General features: G+C 41.6%; 3 protein-coding genes and 1 pseudogene across 5 annotated transcripts in view; 3 read left to right on the top strand and 1 right to left on the bottom strand.

The window, feature by feature from the left end:
* The window catches only part of LOC134178257 (glycosylphosphatidylinositol anchor attachment 1 protein-like), a 6734-nt gene extending 1921 nt beyond the window's left edge, over window positions 1-4813 (top strand). Inside the window, exons 6-14 of the mRNA XM_062645100.1 lie at window positions 786-887; window positions 1902-2002; window positions 2066-2172; window positions 2287-2373; window positions 3095-3248; window positions 3319-3384; window positions 3450-3652; window positions 3943-4116; window positions 4359-4813. Of these exons, the coding sequence (XP_062501084.1) occupies window positions 786-887; window positions 1902-2002; window positions 2066-2172; window positions 2287-2373; window positions 3095-3248; window positions 3319-3384; window positions 3450-3652; window positions 3943-4116; window positions 4359-4698 (1334 nt within the window). The 3' untranslated portion in view covers window positions 4699-4813. The remainder of the gene's footprint in view (window positions 1-785; window positions 888-1901; window positions 2003-2065; window positions 2173-2286; window positions 2374-3094; window positions 3249-3318; window positions 3385-3449; window positions 3653-3942; window positions 4117-4358) is intronic.
* An 839-nt stretch (window positions 4814-5652) lies between these two features.
* LOC134178258 (transcription factor E2F5-like) lies at window positions 5653-16276 on the bottom strand. The gene is made up of 7 exons (XM_062645102.1): window positions 16011-16276; window positions 15836-15945; window positions 13596-13881; window positions 7860-8160; window positions 6632-6676; window positions 6130-6177; window positions 5653-6061 (listed from the first exon to the last, which is right to left on the bottom strand). The coding sequence occupies exons 1-7, from the start codon at window positions 16194-16196 to the stop codon at window positions 5922-5924; spliced, it is 1116 nt and encodes a 371-aa protein (XP_062501086.1). The 5' UTR covers window positions 16197-16276; the 3' UTR covers window positions 5653-5921.
* Window positions 16277-17738: 1462 nt separating this feature from the next.
* LOC134179140 (stomatin-2-like) lies at window positions 17739-18668 on the top strand (annotated as a pseudogene).
* Window positions 18669-18979: 311 nt separating this feature from the next.
* LOC134179137 (protein fantom-like) overlaps window positions 18980-20000 on the top strand; it is a 20667-nt gene continuing 19646 nt past the window's right edge. For 2 of the 3 annotated variants that reach the window (XR_009969799.1, XM_062646032.1), the window contains exons 1-3: window positions 18980-19104; window positions 19161-19277; window positions 19339-19382. Coding sequence is in view for 2 of the 3 variants with exons in the window: in XM_062646032.1 (XP_062502016.1) it covers window positions 19173-19277; window positions 19339-19382 (149 nt within the window). In the remaining variant the exon portion in view is untranslated. Of the gene's footprint in view, window positions 19105-19160; window positions 19283-19338; window positions 19383-20000 lie in introns of those variants that run through there. The other variant, XM_062646033.1, reaches the window with a different exon arrangement.

Here is a 20000-nt window from a genome sequence, read left to right as displayed (position 1 = left end):
TAGTTATCTATTTGTGTGATGCCCCTCCATGATGGGCAAGTGGGGTCTTTACCCCATCTGGGCGCCCACCAACCCGGCAGGTGAGCCCAGCAGGGTTCATGTTTCTGGTCCGCACGGCAATCAATGACTAGCCAACTCGATATAGATTGCAGGCATTACGGTGACCGCGAACTTGGTACAGCATGCCCAGTGAATATCAATGACTACCAATAAAATCCATAATTAACTATTTTAATTTTAATAAAATATTAAGTACAATTATTAATAAATAAAAATTACCCATTAATAAATTAATTAATTATTTAATTTATTTAACTTTAGTAACATAATAGGAGAAATTAGTAAAGATTTCAGTAGGACTTCAAGGGTTTAGATAATTATTTAATTAATTAGAGGAGTAAAGTGAATGAAGGGACATTTTTATAAACTACAGGATTTATTATCTATTTGATTACCAGTAATTAATTATTTGTTTAATTTTAGTATATTAGTAAATTAATTAGTAATTTATTTTTTGTATAATTATTACTAAAAATTAATAATTAATAATAGGTATAAATTTTTATAAAATTATTCATTACTAAATTAAGTAAAATACTGTATTTTATTTTTATATATAATGATTACTAAAAATATTAATTAATTATTTAATTCATTTAACATTAATAAATAATAGGAATAAATTTTAAGTAAAAAATTGTGTAACAACAATGGGTTGCACATGTGCATCTAAGCAAGAGTTTATCTCTAATTCAACAAACGTTAACAAAATTATCTTTGTGCAGACATTCAGTTTTCTCAACTCACTGGACGATCAGGCAATATTGACTCGGCAATCAACATCGACATGCCATCAGCACAATTCAAGGCAATCGACCTTGACATGGGTCAGTCTTGTTGATATACAGTAGTACATCCAAGTCAATAATAATAGTAATAATACATTAATGCATTGTCTTGTTACAATGTTATGACAACTTTATTGATATCAATAACTTTAACTACAGCAATAATGGCAACACACTGCTACAACAATTGTGATCAAAGAAACTATGTCAAGTAGAAGGAACAACAAGAAAAAGACTTAGTGAGTGAGCTTCAGACGAGCCTCACTCTACACAGTGTCCATCATGTCTAATTTGAGCGGACAATGTAGTTTTGATCTTGTCCCTCGAACACACAGAATTGCTGATCATAATAGAGCAAACGTAGTCTGCATATATTCATAGACGTTGTTTGTGCATAAGAGGTATTTTGATTGTTTGAAATGATATTGGCTATATACTTGGAAAATGTGGTAGCTTCTTTGCCCATCCCTCCAGTTGAAGAAAATAGTGGAGTGAAGCTTCCTCCTTCAATCTCTCTAACTCTTTGTCGTATGCACGTTGTTTTTCTAGTTTGTGGTTCCTGTATACGTGTTGGAGGTTGGTATGTCGGTAACTTGACACGTTAGGATAGAAGACCCTAATAATAATAAAATAATAATAATTTTTTATTATTATATTTTTGATATAATTTAAATATTGTCCATGTCAATAATACAGCAATCGCAGAAACTCTAAAAAACTCAGAAACTTGCTACTCTATCATAAATCAGTTTACTGCAAACATAGCACAAACAATAATAATACAGTGCACGCAGGTATTACACGGTGGCTGGACATTATTCCAGGTCATCACAACCTGCAGCACTTACAGAAAACAGTGCTTCTGGGATCTACTCGGATCCTTCATAAAGTCATGTCTTCTTTCTAGACAGCCGTGATGGTCTAAGCACTTCTGAAGCAGGGTTTGCTTCCGGTACTTGTAATAGACTTTACAAACCAGACTGATCTGGTTGAGCACGACATTAATAATAGTTAATAATAACAAATAATAATAATAAATACGTTTGTGTACAGCTGGTATCAATGGCATGCTGCCAAACTATGACATCTACAGCATGTCATGGAAGATCGCATCGAATTACAAACGCATGATACCTACAGGACCATTCGGAGAGGTGTGTACATCATGCAGGTAACATCATCTCACCGTTTGTAACGATAAACATTGTGGTGTGAAGGGTGCTCGTTACCCAACTGATTTTGTACAAAATGCACTCACAATGTTACGGACGGTGTCTGCTCAAGCGATTGGAATACCATCGGCTGGTCATGGGCTGTTAGTCAGGTTGTTGATTGCTGTGTGTGTGTGTGTGTGTGTGTGTGTGTGTGTGTGTGTGTGTGTGTGTGTGTGTGTGTGTGTGTGTGTGTGTGTGTGATGTCTGTTTTATTTGATTGTTAGACATAGGGTGGATGCCTTGACGGTTCGGGCTTTACCGAGTGCACCATATGTGAATGTGAAGAGATTTGGTCTACAAGACATGGGAAAGTTGGTGAATGTGTGAAGTGGCGTGATGAGCATATAGGATGCTGCAGGAGACAGACAGAAAGACAGACAAACAGACAGACGGACGGACAGACAGAGACAGAAAGACAGACAGATAGACGGACAGACAGATTGACAGATGGATGGATGGACAGGCAGAGACAGAAAGACAAACAGATGGACAGAGACAGACAGATGGACAGAGACAGACAGATGGACAGACAGACAGAAAACAGGCAGGCAGGCAGACAGAGAGATGGACGGACGGACAGACAAACAGAAAGACAGACAAGCAGACAGACAGACAAACACACAGACAGATAGACAGACAGACAGAACAGAGTTCAGTATAGTGCTGACTCAGTTGGTGCTATTAGTAACTCTGTTAGCTTATTGTCAACTGTTTTGACTCTTAGTCGTAAAATTAGGGACCTCTACCTCTTGGGTTCAAGTTGTCTTAGAACTTGCTGATTTTGTGTGTACTGTAGACTGCAATAATGTCTTGTTTAAGAAAATATGTATTGACAGACGGACAGACAGGCCGACAGACAGATGGACGGACGGACAGATAGACAGACACACAGACAGATAGACAGATACACAGACAGAGAGACAAACACATAGACAGACAGACAGACGGATGGATGGACGGACACACAGACAGATTTATAGTACACAGTAAGTAACAAATATTGTGTGTTTAGTCCAGTCATGTGCTTCCTAGAGTGATATCCATGATCGTTCGTTCACTCAACAATCTCCTTGAGCATCTCCATCACTCGTTCTACTTCTATGTCCTTCCCAACGCCAACCACTACGTTTCAGTATCGCTCTACACTCCACCGTTAGCACTCATTCTATCCGGCACGATTCTCAAAGTTAGTACATTGTATTATACATTGAAATCAATGATTATCCTGCAATAGATATTATTGCCACATTATTCAGGCCGTATCCATCTGGGTTGTCACAGGACTGAAGAGGGACAGTAACGGTGTACCATGTCAGGGACAGGTTAGTAACCTACGGTCAATGTGATACGGTTTGTCTAATTTTTGTGTTTGTCTCCATCACGACAGTTTGCATTTGGTGAAGTACAGCGAAATATTCGGTTGATTTTGCCTGCGTTTTTGTGCAGTCAGTTGGCGGGCGTTCTGGTTTATGTGGCGCCGGCTGTTGGTGTGATGTGCATGGCGAGTTTGAGTGGGGCTGATGGTGCACTGATTGCACTGGCTGTGGCTGGTGTGGGAAGTGTTGTAGTTGTGCCTCTTGTGATCAGGAAGTAAGTGGAATCACACAGACATAGGCACACACGCGTGCTCACACACACACACACACACATGTGTGCACACGCACGCACACACACACACGCACACACACACACACACATGTGCACGTGCATACACACACACACACACACACACACACACACACACACACACACACACACACACACACACAACATGCACGCACAACATGCACACACACACACACACACACACACACACATGCACACACACCAACGCAGTAAGCTAGACACAGTCTGTCGACTTCATTCTTGTCCATCTCCAGATTCAGCTCCACTACTGACCCTCACAACAGTCAGTGGGCCATCTTACATTGTTTCGCGCTCGTCATTCAACTACTAACACTGACCGGTCTCTCAATGATGAACTTCGGTCTCGGTCTATTCTTCGCAGTCACCGCAGTCATCCCAACTCGACTACTAACACAACAAACCAATCAGTAAGTACCCTATACACGTGTGTGTGTGTGTGTGTGTGTGGTGTGTGTGTGCATGCGCGCGTCCATCCATGTGTGTGTGTGTGTGCGTCCATCCATGTGTGTGTGTGTGTGTGTGTGTGCGTGCGTCCATCCATGTGTGTGTGCGTGTGTGTGTGTGTGTGTCCGTGTGTGTGTGTGTGTGTGTGTGTGTGTGTGTGTGTGACCATGCGTACCCCAACAACTCCGATTTCACTCCATAATAGATCATGTCGTGCAAACAGACACTCTATCCGGTGGTTTCTGCAGCTGTTTTTCGTCACATTGGCATCCCCACCAGTCACTTTATGGTTCGGGTGTTTACTCCATTGTTTGCTCAACGGGCAGTCATCAAGTCTGTCATTCATGTTGTACTTCACTGAGACATCGGGTACGTTCAGAGATGGTGTGCTTGCTGCTTTACGGCACCAACAGTTGACAGGCATGTGGACGTATGCGGCAGTCACTCTTGTTTTGTGGCCAAACTGGCTGCTGTTTTGGACGACTCTGTGGCAGTCACCGGTTGATATCAAACATGATGTGACCAAGATGAAGAAGGAGCAGTAGGGGGTTGTGGTAGTTGGGTGGGATGCATACTGAGGGAGTCGTTTTATTGATTGGTCGGTTGGTGGGTCAACTGTCCTCTTGTATAGTGATATTGAATCAGAGCTAAGGGATGTGAGTATTGGTTGTGTAATGCCACGGTATTGTTCAATGACAGATTGTCTCCAAAAGTCTGTTGTTCGTCCGTCCATCTGTCTGTCTATCATCTCTGTGTCCGTCCATATGCTATCTGTCCATTTGTCTGTCTGTCTATGTGTCTGTCCACATGCTATCTGTCCATGTCTGTCTGTGTGTCTGTCCATATCTTCATATCTTTCCGTCTGTTCATCCGTCCATCTGTGTGTCTGTCCATATGCTATTTGTCCATGTCTGTTTATCTCATTCTGTCTGTCCATCCGTCTGTCTGTTTGTTTGTCCACATGCTCTTTGTCCATGTCTGTCTGTCTGCATCTGTGTCTGTCCATATGCTATTTGTCAATGTCTGTTTATCTGTCCATCTATCTGTCTGTCTCTGTGCGTGTCCATATGGTATTTGTCCATATCTGTTTATCTGTCCGTGTGTTCTCTGTCTGTGTGCCTGTCCATATGCTCTTTGTCCATGTCTGTTTATCTGTCTATCTTTCAATGGTAGTATATTTCAAACGTGATCACTATTACAGGCTAAACTTCAAAATTGAGTTCAATAGGCCTTATAGTGCCACTACACCTATCAATCTAATGTACATAAACTGAGTTACAAAGTCAGCTATGTCATTACGTCTGTCTGTCTGTCTGTCCATCTGTCCGGCTGTCTTTCTGCCTGTCTGTCTTGCCTGTCTGTCTGCCTGTCTGTCCATGCAATCTGCATATGAAACCACTTGCAGCACCATTACTCGGGACAATATTTTCAATCCATCAAAACCTGCAATAAAATTCTGACAGTATGTATCCACACTACCATGCACGCCATACAGTAATAACCCACATGTGATCTACTCAGAGTGCAGATGTACCATTCACATCCTCACAAAGGCAAACGACATGCACCCTACGCATGCTCAGTAATCTCCCACAAATTGCGACCGTTAAAGCACCAGATTTCCAAACTCGTTTAAAGCCATCCAACTTAACATGAAGCCAACATGCCTCTTAATCACTTTCTGTAATGTCCACATAAGCTTCCTTATACTGTCCCCTAACTGCATGTTAAAATCCAACTGCAGTCCATATACATACATACATTGACATCACGCTGTCTGTTCGAATGGAATCACTGAGCTCATGTTCGGCACATCAAAGAGATCACAGACGCCCTCCGTGTCTTCCAAGTTGAAGAAGTAGTCCTGGTCTGCTGGCGGAGGGGAAAGTCTGAGGAGTGGAGCGAATCCTGGAATAACAATGAAACGGGATGATATGTGATGATACGTGGAATGATGGTGGGTTATCGGTACGTACCGTCATGGTTCACGATGTCGCTGAGGTAGTCACCTTCCATATCCATAGCTAAACAACAAGATAAACTTAAACAACAGCAGCAAACAACATCAATGACAACAACAGCAAACAAACAACAAATAATAACAAACAATAACAGCACACAACAAACAATAACAAACAATAACAGCACACAACAAATAATAACAGCACAACAAACAACAAACAACAATAGCACACAAACAACATCAATGACAATAACAATAGCAACAACAAACAACAGCACAACAAACAAACAACAACAGCACACAACAAACGACAGTAAATGACAAACAACAACAGCACATAATAAACAACAGTAAACAACAAACAATAGTAAATGACAAACAACAACAGCAAACAATAAACAACAACAGCAAAACAACAAACAACATCAATGACAACAGCAAACAACAACACACAGCAAACAGGAAACAACAACAACATCACCAACAGCAGCAGCAGCACGTTCTGCTAATCTTACGAATATTGCCAGACTTCTCTCCATTTACTTTCCATCTTCCACCAGCTACACACAACAGATGCAGTCAAAAGTCTGGCAACGAGTCTGATGCACGACTCCCCAATTTCAAAGTCTTGGAGGTCCTGCCTACCTGTCCGTCTGCCTGTGTGTGTGTGTGTGTGTGTGTGTGTGTGTGTGTGTGCGCCTGTCTGTCTGGCTATCTGTCTGTCTGCCTGTCTATCTGTCTGTCTATCGTCTGTCTATCTGTAATTTGTCTGTCTGCCTGTTTGTCTATCTGTCTGTCTATCTGTATAGACGAGTTAAATATTCCTCATCAAGTTGAGCCAAGAAATAGGTATACTGACTCTGAAAACAGGCCGAATATAACAACATATGATCTCACTGGACACTCGACAACATTCTTGTGACACAGTACAATCAGCTGCCAAAATATCAGGTTATGCAGCTGAGTTGAGAGAAAAACGCAAAATGACAAAATATGGTCAACAGCAATCTATAGCAGGATCTGATACAACATGTATTCCACTGGTTTTTGAACACTTTGGCTTTTGGGGCCCTATGGCTGAAGACTATCTCGATAAGATCTCAAAATTTCAAAAGATGCAAATGGAAAAGCAGCAAAACAGACTTTAGAGATAGATGGAAAAAGCAACTGTCTGTAGTTGTACAGTCTTGCAACTCTCGTGTGATTTTTAAAAAGGTGTCGAAGTTGTCTAAGTGCAATTTTTGGTGATTTTCTGTATGATAAAGACGTTCAACATTTTGTTCATTGACTATTATTGTTATGCATACGTAAAGTTAGCGATTGTTATTGGTAGAGTAAGAGTTCAAATATAACAATCTGTCTGTCTGTCTGGTTGTCTGTCTGTCTGTCTGTCTGTCTGTCTGTCAATACATATATTTGCATATTGCAACTGCTAATTATTGTCCAGCGACCTAAGGTCTGTCTGTCTGTCTATCTGTCTGTCAGTCTGATTAACTGTCTGTCTGTCTGTTTATCTAACTGTCTGTCTGTCTGTCTGTCTATCTGTCTGTCCTCATATATTTCAAACATGAACACTACTACAGGCTAATGAAGAGAAGGTGAGTTTAAGCAGGCTCTATGCGGCCACTACAACTATACTGCTATCTATACCTAATGTATCTGTCTGTCTCTTGTCTATCTGTCTGTCTGCTTGTCTGTTTGTCTGCCTATCCGTCACTCTCTATTACGAGAACACACACCAACCGGTTCGTGCTACTTCCAGATCAACCGCCTCACTGCCCTGACTACTTGATGCTCCAGCCGAAGACAACATCGGCGAATGATCAGCCACAATACCAGACGACAGACTAGTGCGTATGACTGGCGACGCAGTTGTCTGCGTGTTGCCCAGTGACATCGGACTCTGTCTCTCGCCATCACTACCATCTTGAGACGCAACTTCCAATACACTTGAAATGGCCTCATCACGGTCGACCAGCAGGACGTTGATTGGACCATTATGACTCTTCAGATGGATCTGACAATACTGCTGACCGGGATCACTCTACAACAGCAATAAAAACGACAGTAAAGACAAATGATAGCTACGAAGCAATGAAAACTTGTTAGCAAACTACATGGCAGTAGACGACAGTAACATGGTCTGGTACTTCGTCATAGCTCCCCCTACTCCCCCTGTTACACGACCAATGACACAGTAAAGGTGCCTGCTCACGATTCGCCGCACACGCAAAGACACACCCACACAAACTTGAAATCATGCCACGATTTCAAGGTGTCATAATGAAGGAGAACAAGCAAACGTCTTAGGGTGCACCACGTTCTATGACATAGTCTTTATTCCTAGTACAAACAAAAAGGCAAATCGCGTTCTTGTCCACCACGGCAGTTTCACTCCTCGTACTTAACATTTCGAGAAAGCTAACGACAAGTGTATTAGGTTCTTTATCTACAAACTTACCATTTACATCTTGAAATAGCTTGCTGTTGAACGACCTTGTTGATCGTTTTAATTTTCTTTTGCACGTGACCCTGAAATCGGCATTATCGTACTAACGTGATAGCATCCAAAATTCTGAGAGTGAAAGTGGCCATGCAGACGTGCAGGACGCCACTGACAATGCGGATTGTGCATCTCAGAGCTCTGGAAGGCTCTGGCGCATCTACTAGCCTCAAAGTTCCAGACCCATTTTCGAGTCACGAGCAACAAGGAAAAGATAGAGAAATCGCTTCGTCGTTCAACAGCAAGCATTCTCAAACTGGTACATGGTTAAATGTGCGGACAAAGGTACAATTTCAAGTTTGCGTGGGTGTGTCTATGTATGTACTGTAAATCATGAGCGGGCACCATTAAGTCTAAAGATTGTCTGGTGAGTCTACCACAGTAGAACGTCATGAATCTGAATGTTTGGATTAGTGAAGTTGTTCGGATTACAAAAACGCGTAGCCTCAGAAATCCATGTGGTCCAGTGACTGTTACTCCATTCCGCTCGGTATATCAGCGTCTTTGTTTTTAGTGTCCATTTGTATCTCACGTTCGTATGCAGTGCAATGAAAACTGCGCATGCTCAAAATGTCACATGATCATTACTTTATTTCGATCGGTCGGTCCACCTTTCATGTCCAAATATACAAGCATCAAAAAAATTTAGTCGGTCTGGCCTGACGTATGGACCACACGGCAGGGATTTATGTCTACACGTATCGCACGATTTGTGATCAACCGATTGCCTCGTTGTTTACACCACAGCAATGCTATTGATCGTAATACGGATTTAACAACACGCCAGACAGCTGATTTTAACATCATGCCAGACAGTCAACCGACTTGATAACACACCAACTGAGACGTTCACACAACCTCGACGAGTTCCCACAGTCTGGCCACCTTGTCGTCTCGATTTGAGTGTCGAGACATTTTACACCAACCGTTTACCCTACCTCTTACTTTCACTTTAATCATCACCTTGTACACATGTACGTGGTACGTACAAGGAAGTGGTGATCCTGTAGGTACATGCAGTAAGCAAGCAACTTGTTTGTCGTTGGCAAGAATTACAAGGTGACCAACCTGTGTGTATGTACTCGGTTGTACAAATTGGGGTCTCTTTTGGGAATAACGTATGAAAGCATGGCTTCCCACAAAGAACACAAATATAATAAATACACTAAATACAATACAATACAATACAACAAACAGTGTTCTAGCCAGGATTTTTTTGCCAACCGTCAATGTGACGTCATCAAATGTTTGATGTTGACATATTTGGTAATGACATCATAAAATTACTTTATCTGTTCTCTAGTTGTATTAGAATCAAATGCAGCATAACACAGGCAGACAACCAGACAGATAACAGTATTATTACAATGACAAGTTGACTTAAAACTGGAATTATGAGCTGACCTGAAAAAGTAAGGGTGTACAAACATGAGATTGAAGATAACAGTAATTAGTAAAACACCTGCTGCAACCACAGTCACTAATTAGCATTTCTTGTGTGAAAGGTCAGCAACAAACAAGAAGACCATGCACTCGCTAAAATTACCAGATGTCTGACATGAGAATATATACTGTATTACCTCACTTTATGCTGCATGCCGGTATACGCGAGACTTACCAGAATTGGTTGGAGAGAGTCTGGTACCTATACCGGCATGCCAGTATAAAGCGGGAGATGCCGGCGTAGGCGGGGATGCGCTGTGCAGGTGCTGGGAACACACTTCGTATCTGCTGTGCGCATGCCTAAAAATGGATGCTGGCGTAGAGACAACTGTGGATGATGCGGCTTTATCTGAAGGTACAGGCCCACGATAGGGTGCTTTATTGTAAACGTTTACCTACCAGTACTTCTTTTAGTCACAGAACGGCCATCAGACACCGTATCATCCCGAGGTAGAAAATCATATACACTTGAGTTCAAGTTGTCGGCACTTCGTCGCCTGGACGAGCTAGGAGGAACAAGGAAAAAGCAGCGGAAGTGTGTGGCGTATCACGACAGTGTATTCAGGACTGGGTTCGGGAAAGGGAAAACTTTGAAGGTGTGCGAAAGGACAGAAGTGTAAGTGTGAAGAAACGCCGAATCATTCTCCCTGATAAAGACTCCTCTTTGAATCGTGCAAAGTGCCCTCGCATAGAAACCGGAGTATTAGCTTGGATCCAGGAACTACGTAGCAGAGGAGTTACAATCAGTGGAGAGTGTATCAAGAGGCATGCGAGGAAGGTGTACACAGAGCTGCACTCTGATGATGACGTTGAATTCAAAGCTTCAAATGGATGGTTATCCCGTTTCGTTGTACGCCATGGCCTTAGTTGCAGATCAGTGACTTTGGTAGGGCAGAAAATTCCAGCGACGCACAAGAGTTGGCTCAAAATTTTCTGGAGTTTGTGCATAAAAATTTGACTCAAGTGGTTAAGACGAGAAGGCAGTTGGAAACATGGATGAGACGCCATTATGGTTCGATCTTCCTAGTTCAAAGTCTTATGACTTCCGTGGAGTCAAGACAGTTCCTGCCAAGACTACAGGAAAAGAGAAACTTAGATACACAGTGGTGTTGGCTGCCATGGCTAGTGGCAAGAAGCTCCCAACAACAATCATAATCAAGGATCTCAAGAATATTCCCAAACGTCGATTTCCTAATGATGTGATCGTGCAAGTCAGTCGAAGTGGTTACATGTCAGCAGAAATGATGAACATCTGGAAGCAGCAGGTCTGGAAATGCGACCAAATGGTTTCTGGCGACCAAAATCTCTGCTTGTATTGGATAGTGCCCTTAGCCACACGAAGAGATCAGTGTTATCATCTTTCCAAAAGCACTACAACACAGATGTGGCTGTTATCCCTGGAGGGATGACACCATTACTGCAGCCAGCTGACGTGTCCTGGAACAAGCCATTTAAGAGTCTCATGAAAGAAAAATGGTTGGAGTGGCTAAACGAAGGAGAAGAGGAGTATACCCGTAGCAAAAAAAGAAAGTCTGCCTCCTATGAAACGGTCGTTCACATGTCAGATTGCTGGAAGTCCATCTCTGAAGATTTGATCAAGAAGTCATTACTGAATGTGGAATATGTGATACTCCAAATCCTCTACATTCAAGACTGCAATCTATCCTTGAAAATGGTCAAGACAATTACAATGACCAGGAGGACCATACAGGGCTGACAGATGATGAAGAGGACAGTGAAGAAGAGGGGAAGAGGAAGATGACTGATTCTACAGAACACTATGCATGTTTCAATATAGCCTAGCATTGTTCCTCACATGATATTGGTACTGAACTAAGGCAGTTCTATTGCATCATTGAGAGTGCTGCTTGTGTTTTGTTGCGGAAGCATGATTGCACACAGCAATTAAAGGTATGTAGACGTCTTTTACGAGAAAGCCAGTTTTTACCCCGTATACTGCGACATGCTGGTATACCCCGGCATATACCAGCACCCTGGTAGAGTTCAGCTTAAACCGGCATGCAGCATAAAGTGAGGTAATACGGTATTGTTCTGTAGCAACTTTGGGACCATCAAGACCACTAATGTCTCTACATCTATGATCCCACACTATGCATGCTAAGGCTTTCCAATTCTGTCCCAACCGTCAGTAAATGCTGTTTTCCCCACTCCAAACGTCCCTTCACCCTCCCAACCGTCATTTTGACGGTAGTGACGGTACTGGCGAGAACACCGATAAATATAATAAATGCAATAAATACAATAAATACAATTATACATACAATACAATACAATACATACAATACATACAATAAATATAATAAATACCATACGTACAATACATACAATAAATACAATAAATACAATAAATACAATACATACATACAATACAATACATACATACAATACAATAAATACAATAAATACAATAAATACAATAAATACAATACATACAATAAATACAATACATACAATAAATACAATACATACAATACAATAAATACAATACATACAATAAATACAATGAATACAATACATACATACAATACATACAATAAATACAATACATACAATACAATAAATACAATAAATACAATACATACAATACATACAATGAATACAATACATACACACAATACATACAATAAATACAATGAATACAATGAGTATACAATAGATACAACAGATACAATAGATAGCATAGATATAATAAATACAATAAATACGAGTAGAAGCATGTTATTTGCAGTGGGATCCAACACCCAGCATGACAAAAATGGAACATGTCAGAAAGTAAAATGTTAATTATCCCAGAGTTTGCTTGATCATTTTAGAATTGATTTCGGTAAGATCTTTACATTCTAACAATTTCATATTGCTATGTTAAGCCATTCAAGAAATAGTGTGTTTACAGACGGACACACAGATAGACAGACAGACAGACAGGCAGACAGACAGACAGACAGATAGACAAACACACAGACACATAGACAGATAGACAGACAGACACACAAACAGATAGACAGACACACAGACAGATAGACAGGCACACAGACAGATAGACAGACACACAGACAAACAGATAAACAGAGAGACAAAAAGACAGACAGACAAGTAGACAAACATGCAGACAGACAAACAGGCAGATAGACAGACAGGTAGACAGACACACAGACAGACACACGAACAAACAGACAGACACAAATAAACAGGCACAAATAAATAGACAGGCAAACAGACACAGACGGACATACATACATACATACAGACAGACAGATACATGGACGGACGGACAGAGAGATAGACAGACACAGACAGACAGATTCCCCTCTGAAAACACACACAAACCCCTCTAAAACACTACAACCACACTCCACTGAATGCAAAAAATTCCAACAACCGGTTGCTGATCCCCCAATGTACTATACCATTTCTGTGTGTACTAAAGTTGAAATAACAATCACTGCGATCGTACACACATACACCACCCTTAACCCTAAATTCACAGAAACCGTATTAATGTATCAACTGACCCCATTCTGTGGTGGCATGAGCGGAACCTCCAGCTCAGTCCCTGAAGGTGCTTGAATGGCCAATATTGTTTCGCCTTGAAACGACGGTATTCTACAGATATCTTCGTGTGTAATGTATGCGTACTGATCGTTGATAGTGTCCTCTGCTATGCTCTTCAGACTCGACTGCAAGCGAACTCGCTGCTCGTCGAGATCGCATTCCATGTTTTGAAGTCTGTGCAGATCTCCCTTCAGGCTACTTAAACGAGTAGTCACTTCGACTGAATTAGAACTGGGGCCGGCACCCCTACAACATAAAATCAATGAGATTAAATCAACGATGGCACACCCGCTTGCCAGCCGTAATTTATTAATTAATTTATTTGTCAAGCCTTGAGTGTCCATTTTTAAACTCGTCTGAGATTTGGCAACGTTTTCATATTCTGAAGTTTTATATTGATACGTCAGTGTTGCCATGCCAGCCGTATTAAGACAAACACACAGACAGATGTCTGAGACAGACAAACAGACAGACAAACAGACAGACAAACAAATACACAGACAAACAGACAGACAGACAGACAGACAAACAAATGCACAGACAAACAGACAGACAGTGGTTTATTCTTCCATACAGCCACAACAACTAACAAGCATACAAACAGACAGACAGACAGACAGACAGACAGACAGACAGACAGATAATTTATTCTCATACAGATTCTACTTGTACATATGCTAGGATTTCTTAAATACAAATCAGTCCTTGCAAACAACAAAGTCATTAACTAATGGACTTGACTTTGAATGTCAAAATCAAATAATCTATCTAAATCACCACGATTAGGTGACAGTTTTGAAAGTTTTCTAAGGATAACTTTGGCATTGCATCTTTGCAGAATTGTAGAAAATCTTTTTCTCCAATATGACATGAACATGGAAGCATTAAAGTTGGCTTCTGCATTTGCTGACTGTTGTGACAAATGACAGACAGACAGAAAACAGACAAACAAACAGACAGACAAACAGACTAACAACAGACAGACAAACAGACACACACACAGACACACACAACGCAGTCTCTGGTACCACTTGATTGATATTAATTGGCTAAGTCAAGCAAACTGCAATATCAATGCTCTATACAGCGTTAGCTGTATATCTGCAGCTCTTAGACTAAGTTAGCCATGAATGTCAAGTGTATGGGAGTTCCATGTCAGGCTTAGTGCCACAATTTTAAAGCCTGGTGCCATAATTGGCACCATCACCATGGCAATGGCACCATTTTCAGGAGATATCGTGTTTACAGACAAACACAGACAGACAGACAGACAGACACAGACAGACAAAAACACAGACAAACAAACAAACACACACAGACAAACACACAGACAGACAAACACACAGACAGACAAAAACACAGACAAATAAACAAACACACACACACACAGACAAACACACAGACAGACAGACAGACAGACAAACACACAGACAGACAGACACACAGACAGACCGACAAACACACATACAGACCGACAAACACAGACATCACAAAGAGGCAAACACATAGAGATACAGACAGACAAACACATAGAGATACAGACAGACAAACAGACGGACAGAGAGACAGACAGAGAGACAGACAGACGAACAGACAAAAACACATACAGACAAACAAACACATACAGAGAGACAAACACACACAGAGAGAAGACAAACACATAGACAGACAGACAGACAGACAGACAGACAGACAGACAGACAGATAGACAGACAGACAGACACACAGTTATATAAAATGTCACTCCACTGGGTCGTAGAAATATATTTAGACAATAATCATGTACAAGTCACGTCATTCAATTGACATGACATCAGTTGCTACCAGTTGATTCGTTCTAACCTTCAACCTAAACTATAGTTGCAAGCAGTGGAAAATAGTTAGCACAAGTCTCAACTACTAGTTGAGAAAATAATGACCTGCAGTCTGCATAATCGAGTCCAATTGACAACAAATTAATTAAATTAATTAAATTATCAAAATTTATATAATAAATAATTAATATTAACTTAAACTAAATACACAATTACAATTAATTAATTAATTTTTCAAAACACGTATTACACCCAATTACTAGTATAACTATTTATTGAATTTTTTTTTAAATATTTTAAATATTTTTCCATTTAATTCCCGTCCCACCCCTACTGGGGGAAGATGGCGGGTGTAGGTGTGGAATGTTGAGATGTCTGCCACTCACTTCCATTGGATGCTGTTCTTCGATTTCTTCTCGATCAACCCGATACCCTCCAGAACATTCGTTATATCATAAATCCGTCGCTTCTGACGCACGGCCAGCGTGTCAGCCGCCTGAGACACAAAAACGCAACAAACGAACTTGAAACGACGCGCAAAAAATCAAAACCCTCGCTTACCTTTTTCAAATCGAGCACGCCGTCTTTTGCCTCTTGCAGGAGCGCGACGAAACGCGACGTGAGAAGTCCGAGTGACTTTTCGTGGCGACTTGGTGTCGATGCGGAAGATGGGGAGTCGCATTCGCGACGGTCGCTGGTGAGATCGTCGTGCAGAGGTACCGGGCGGAAGTCCTCGAAGTCGTCCATTGTTGGAGTGGTGTGCAACGGAAGGAGATTTGAAATGTAGCAAGTGAAGAGGGGGTTGCTTTCCTTATATGGAGATTTGGGTGGATAGATTATCCGGGATGGTGCAATGACATGCGATGTTTTGGTCATGTGACTTGTATTAGTGTTGGTGGTTATGTGGAGATCCCTGTGGTGAAATTAGTGACATGCTGCGTGTAAGTAGATGTTCACATATTTCCTGGCAGGGCAACAGAACGACATTGCAACCAGACACACACACATGCACGCGCACAATCACCTTATTACGCAGGCGCACAAAGATTACTAACAACGGTTGCTAGAGACGCACACGCAAATGTAGCCTCGTAGACCCAGGCTTTCATGCGCAGCCGCAGAGACTATGTGTCACTTGTGATCGCGCGTATTATATCTCTAGAAACGTTATTCGATGAGACAACGATTTCCTTCTTTGGCAATACTTTCTTTTATTGACAATAATTTAATTAAGCGTATTGCGTTTGCGTGCAACGTAGACGTCCACGACTTGTAGCTACTGTACTGTAGATATACGTACAGTACCTACTAGAGCTTTTATTGAATACTATTTTAATTATATAAGAAAATCAATAGAACGTTTACATCACGTAATATTATGTAAAATCATTCATCTACAATAATTAAAAAATTCAAGCATCTCTTCGTCTTCTTCCTCCTGCAGCATGCGTATGGCCCGCCTCTAGGCTAACTAGAGCGAAATGTACAATTCCAGTTGCAATTAATTTGGACGCCGTGTTCTCTTGACGTATACCTTTGCTGTACACTGTACCGTACGTCTAGTGCCGCTGCAGCGCCACCACGTCCACGTCGACGACGATTGCGGCAGCGCGTTCTTAGTTTGTTTTGATGCATGCTGCTGCAGCTGTACTAGCTGTTTGTTGTTGCTGATGCTGCTAAATTGTTCGTCTTGTTCTAGTCTTGCATGGCGCTGTTGTTGTTGTTAATTAACCGTATGGTTCTACTAGAGTATGTCGCAAGTACAGTCAGCAACAGCAACTGTTTGGTGTTGATAACCCTAGTCGTTGTTGCGATTAGAGTAGTACGTACACCTGTGCCTCTTTGTTGAGGCTAAAATCAATCGTTGGACCGGTGCTGTAGGAACACACGCCTACGTAAGTTTCCTAGGCGTTTGAAAGCACATAATTTGCTATTTCTACTGTACAACTCCAAACGAGGTCTAGGGTTCAGCACTGTTAGTGCTCCCTTTCATTCTTGTTGTTCCTTGTGAATGAGTAGTCTTTACACGTAACTAGAGCATCGCGTTGTTTTCTTGGTGAATGAATACTGGAGTGCTCCGCAATTATTTATTGTACAGCAGATTATCACGGAAAAGCAGACAGTGACATCAGTGAATTGGTATCCTTTCGATCTCGCCTATGAACTCTCGATCAACAGCAATTTGTCGTCGCATTTAATTAGATTGCAAGCCCTACGTCATCAATCAATCTGTATTTCTATCACAATTTAATTAATTAATTCTACTATCCCTTCTTTTTCTCTCTTCACTAGAAGTGCATGAGTTATCATGTCTGTTCGACCCGAATCGACACTCTCGAGCATCAAACGAGAGCGCGAGCGTCTCGACTGCACATTTTACTTCCTTGCCGCCATTTCTCTACTTCTCGTTGCCATGACGTTTCCATTCTCTCTCTTTTTCTGTATCAACGTCGTCTCTCAGTACGAACGAGCCGTCATCTTCCGTCTCGGCCGCGTTCTCTCTGGACGAGCCAAAGGACCCGGAATATTCTTTGTCTACCCATTCTTGGATTCTGTCAAGAAAGTCGACCTCCGCACGGTCTCACGCGACATTCCATCGCAAGAGATTCTCACCAGAGACTCGGTCAGCGCTACAGTCGACGCCGTCGTGTACTACCGTATCGAGAATTCGACAGCATCAGTTGTTAGTGTCGAGAACGTAGCCTTGTCTACCTTCCTTCTTGCTCAGACTATGTTACGAAACGTGCTGGGAATGAGGACACTAGCTGAGATGCTATCTGCGAGAGAGAGAGCATCAGTTGTGAGTTAGAGAGGCAACTTGATGAGGCGACTGATAAGTGGGGAGTTAGGGTCGAGATTGTTGAAATGAAGAATGTGGGATTGCCGAACACATTGCAGAGAGCCATGGCTGCTGAGGCTGAGGCGTCACGTGAAGCTCGAGGAAAAGTCATTGCTGCTGAGGGTGAGCAGAGTGCAGCTCGAGCACTTCGAGAGGCTTCAAGTGTGCTCGATGAGTCGCCTGGTGCATTACAGTTGCGTTATTTGCAGACACTATCGAGTATTTCAGCTCATCATAATCATACTATTGTCTTTCCTCTACCACTGTTGCTGCTTCGAGAAATATTTAGTGGGAAAAGGAGAGTCTAGCATCTAGTGCTGTGTAATGACTTGAACAACTTGTGACTTGCATTGTTACTGATCAAGACTATTCTCTAGTGATGGGAGTGATGTAGTGCATTGTTTTAATTAACACACTGTCTAGTGTAAAATAGTTATTGGTATTTATGTGTGACGTCACACACACACACACACACACACACACACACACACACACACACACACACACACACACACACACACACACACGCACACACACACACACACACACGCACGCACGCATGCACCAGAACACAAAGGCGCATCAGCTAACAGTAAGCAGTCACGTGAAGCTACAAGTGTCTTCCGCCATCTCACGTGCAAACAACGGTCTGGCACCGAAACTACGAGGCCAAACTATAGTTGATATCAATTTTGCGCGATTTAATTTTTTATTTTCAAGAAAACCGCGAATTTTACGCTTTATCACTTACCGTAGGAAAACCACGCAACGTGAGAATGCACATTAAAGGACACTGTTGGGGAGGACTCTCCTAAGGTACGCACCATGTCGACATTTCTCGTCTTCACGTCCATGAACGAATGTGTCTCTAGGATTGAATTGCGATGGATTCTCGTATGAAATCGGAAGTTGAAGAGCGACGGACGGTGGCGAAATTGAGCCGAGATGAGCTGGAAGATAAATATATTCGCCTGTATGAGGAGCATCTTGTATGGTGACTGATGGATTGAAAGAGTTGAGTGTTTTGTGTGTATTATGTTGTGTGTGGAGGGTTTGAAGAAGAAGGAGAAGGAGAGAGAGGAGAAGATGAAAAGGTAATGGACGTGACGTTGTGATTGTGCCTGTTGGTTTGTCTGTTTGTGTATCTCTATGTATGTTTGTTTGTCTGTCTGTCTGTCTGTCTGTTTGTTTTTATGTCTGTTTATCTTTATATTTGTTTGTCTGTCTGTCTGTCTGTTTGTCTGTTTGTTTATCTTTATGTTTGTCTGTCTGTCTGTGTGTCTGTCTGTCTGGTTGTCTGTTTGCTCATCCATGGAGTCAGGACATTATTAGGAGGGCTAGCAAGGAAAATGGTCATGCTGCTGCAACAAGAGAAGAAAAGAAAATGAAAAAATATTTAGAAGAGCTTGTTCCAAGAGGATATGTATCAAGATGTGTTCCTCTTGTGATAGAACATTTTGGGAGATGGGGCACAAAGGCAGAGAATTTTTTGCAGCATTTGTCAAAACAGTCAGTAAATCCAGAAGCCAATTTTAATGTTTCCATGTTCGTGTCGTATTAGAGAAAAGATTTTCTACAATTCTGCAAAGATGCAATGCCAAAGTTATCCTTAGAAAACTTTCAAAACTGTCACCTAATCATGGTGATTTAGATAGATTATTTGATTTTGACATTCAAGGTCAAGTCCATTAGTTAATGACTTTGTTGTTTGC

Source organism: Corticium candelabrum, chromosome 4, assembly GCF_963422355.1.
Source record: "Corticium candelabrum chromosome 4, ooCorCand1.1, whole genome shotgun sequence".
Lineage (NCBI taxonomy): Eukaryota > Metazoa > Porifera > Homoscleromorpha > Homosclerophorida > Plakinidae > Corticium > Corticium candelabrum.
The sequence above is the reverse complement of the archived record's forward strand: the minus strand, read 5'-3'. Positions and strand labels throughout refer to the sequence as shown.